The sequence below is a fragment of the Phaethon lepturus genome, unplaced genomic scaffold, assembly GCF_000687285.1.
Source record: "Phaethon lepturus isolate BGI_N335 unplaced genomic scaffold, ASM68728v1 scaffold31832, whole genome shotgun sequence".
NCBI lineage: Eukaryota > Metazoa > Chordata > Aves > Phaethontiformes > Phaethontidae > Phaethon > Phaethon lepturus.
The window spans coordinates 1-646 of record NW_010526072.1 but is presented as its reverse complement, the minus strand read 5'-3'; the positions used below and the strand labels follow the sequence as shown (position 1 = coordinate 646).

General features: G+C 53.4%; 1 protein-coding gene across 1 annotated transcript in view; it reads left to right on the top strand.

Annotated features, from left to right (window-relative positions):
• The window catches only part of LOC104617601 (serine/arginine-rich splicing factor 7-like), a gene marked incomplete at its 3' end in the record, with an annotated part of 1,070 nt that extends 513 nt beyond the window's left edge, over positions 1 to 557 (top strand). The window contains exons 2-3 of the mRNA XM_010282959.1: positions 34 to 234; positions 381 to 557. Of these exons, the coding sequence (XP_010281261.1) occupies positions 34 to 234; positions 381 to 557 (378 nt within the window). The remainder of the gene's footprint in view (positions 1 to 33; positions 235 to 380) is intronic.
• Between the last annotated feature and the right edge of the window lie 89 nt (positions 558 to 646).

The window sequence follows — 646 nt, the reverse complement described above, 5'->3', positions numbered from 1 at the left end:
GCCGCGTGACTCCGCTCTTGCTCCGGCACTGACACCGGCTTCGCTCCCGGCAGAGACCAAGGTGTACGTAGGGAACCTGGGCACGGGCGCGGGCAAAGGCGAGCTGGAGAGAGCCTTCAGCTACTATGGGCCCCTGAGAACCGTGTGGATCGCGAGGAACCCACCAGGGTTTGCCTTCGTGGAGTTTGAAGACCCGAGGGATGCTGAAGATGCTGTGCTTGGCCTCGACGGGAAGTATGTGCATGCTTAAAACCACCTTGACTGCTCTGGGTGCAGGTTCTGACCTCCTCAGTCTGCACCAATCATTGCTACCTATTATATGTATAAAGAGCACAGGGGAGAAAAGTATTACTGTGACTAATATGTGCTGTGTCTTGCAGGATAATATGTGGCTCTAGGGTTAGAGTGGAAGTTTCAACAGGGATGCCTCGTCGCTCCCGTTATGACAGGCCTCCTGCACGACGCCCCTTTGACCCTAATGACAGATGCTATGAGTGTGGTGAGAAAGGCCACTATGCTTATGATTGTCACCGTTATAGTCGCCGAAGGAGGAGCAGGTACGTATGGGACCAGAGTGGCTGGGTTGCTTCGCCAGTTCACTTTTGTGTAGCTCTTGTTAGCAAAGAACAGAATGTTACGCCAGTTT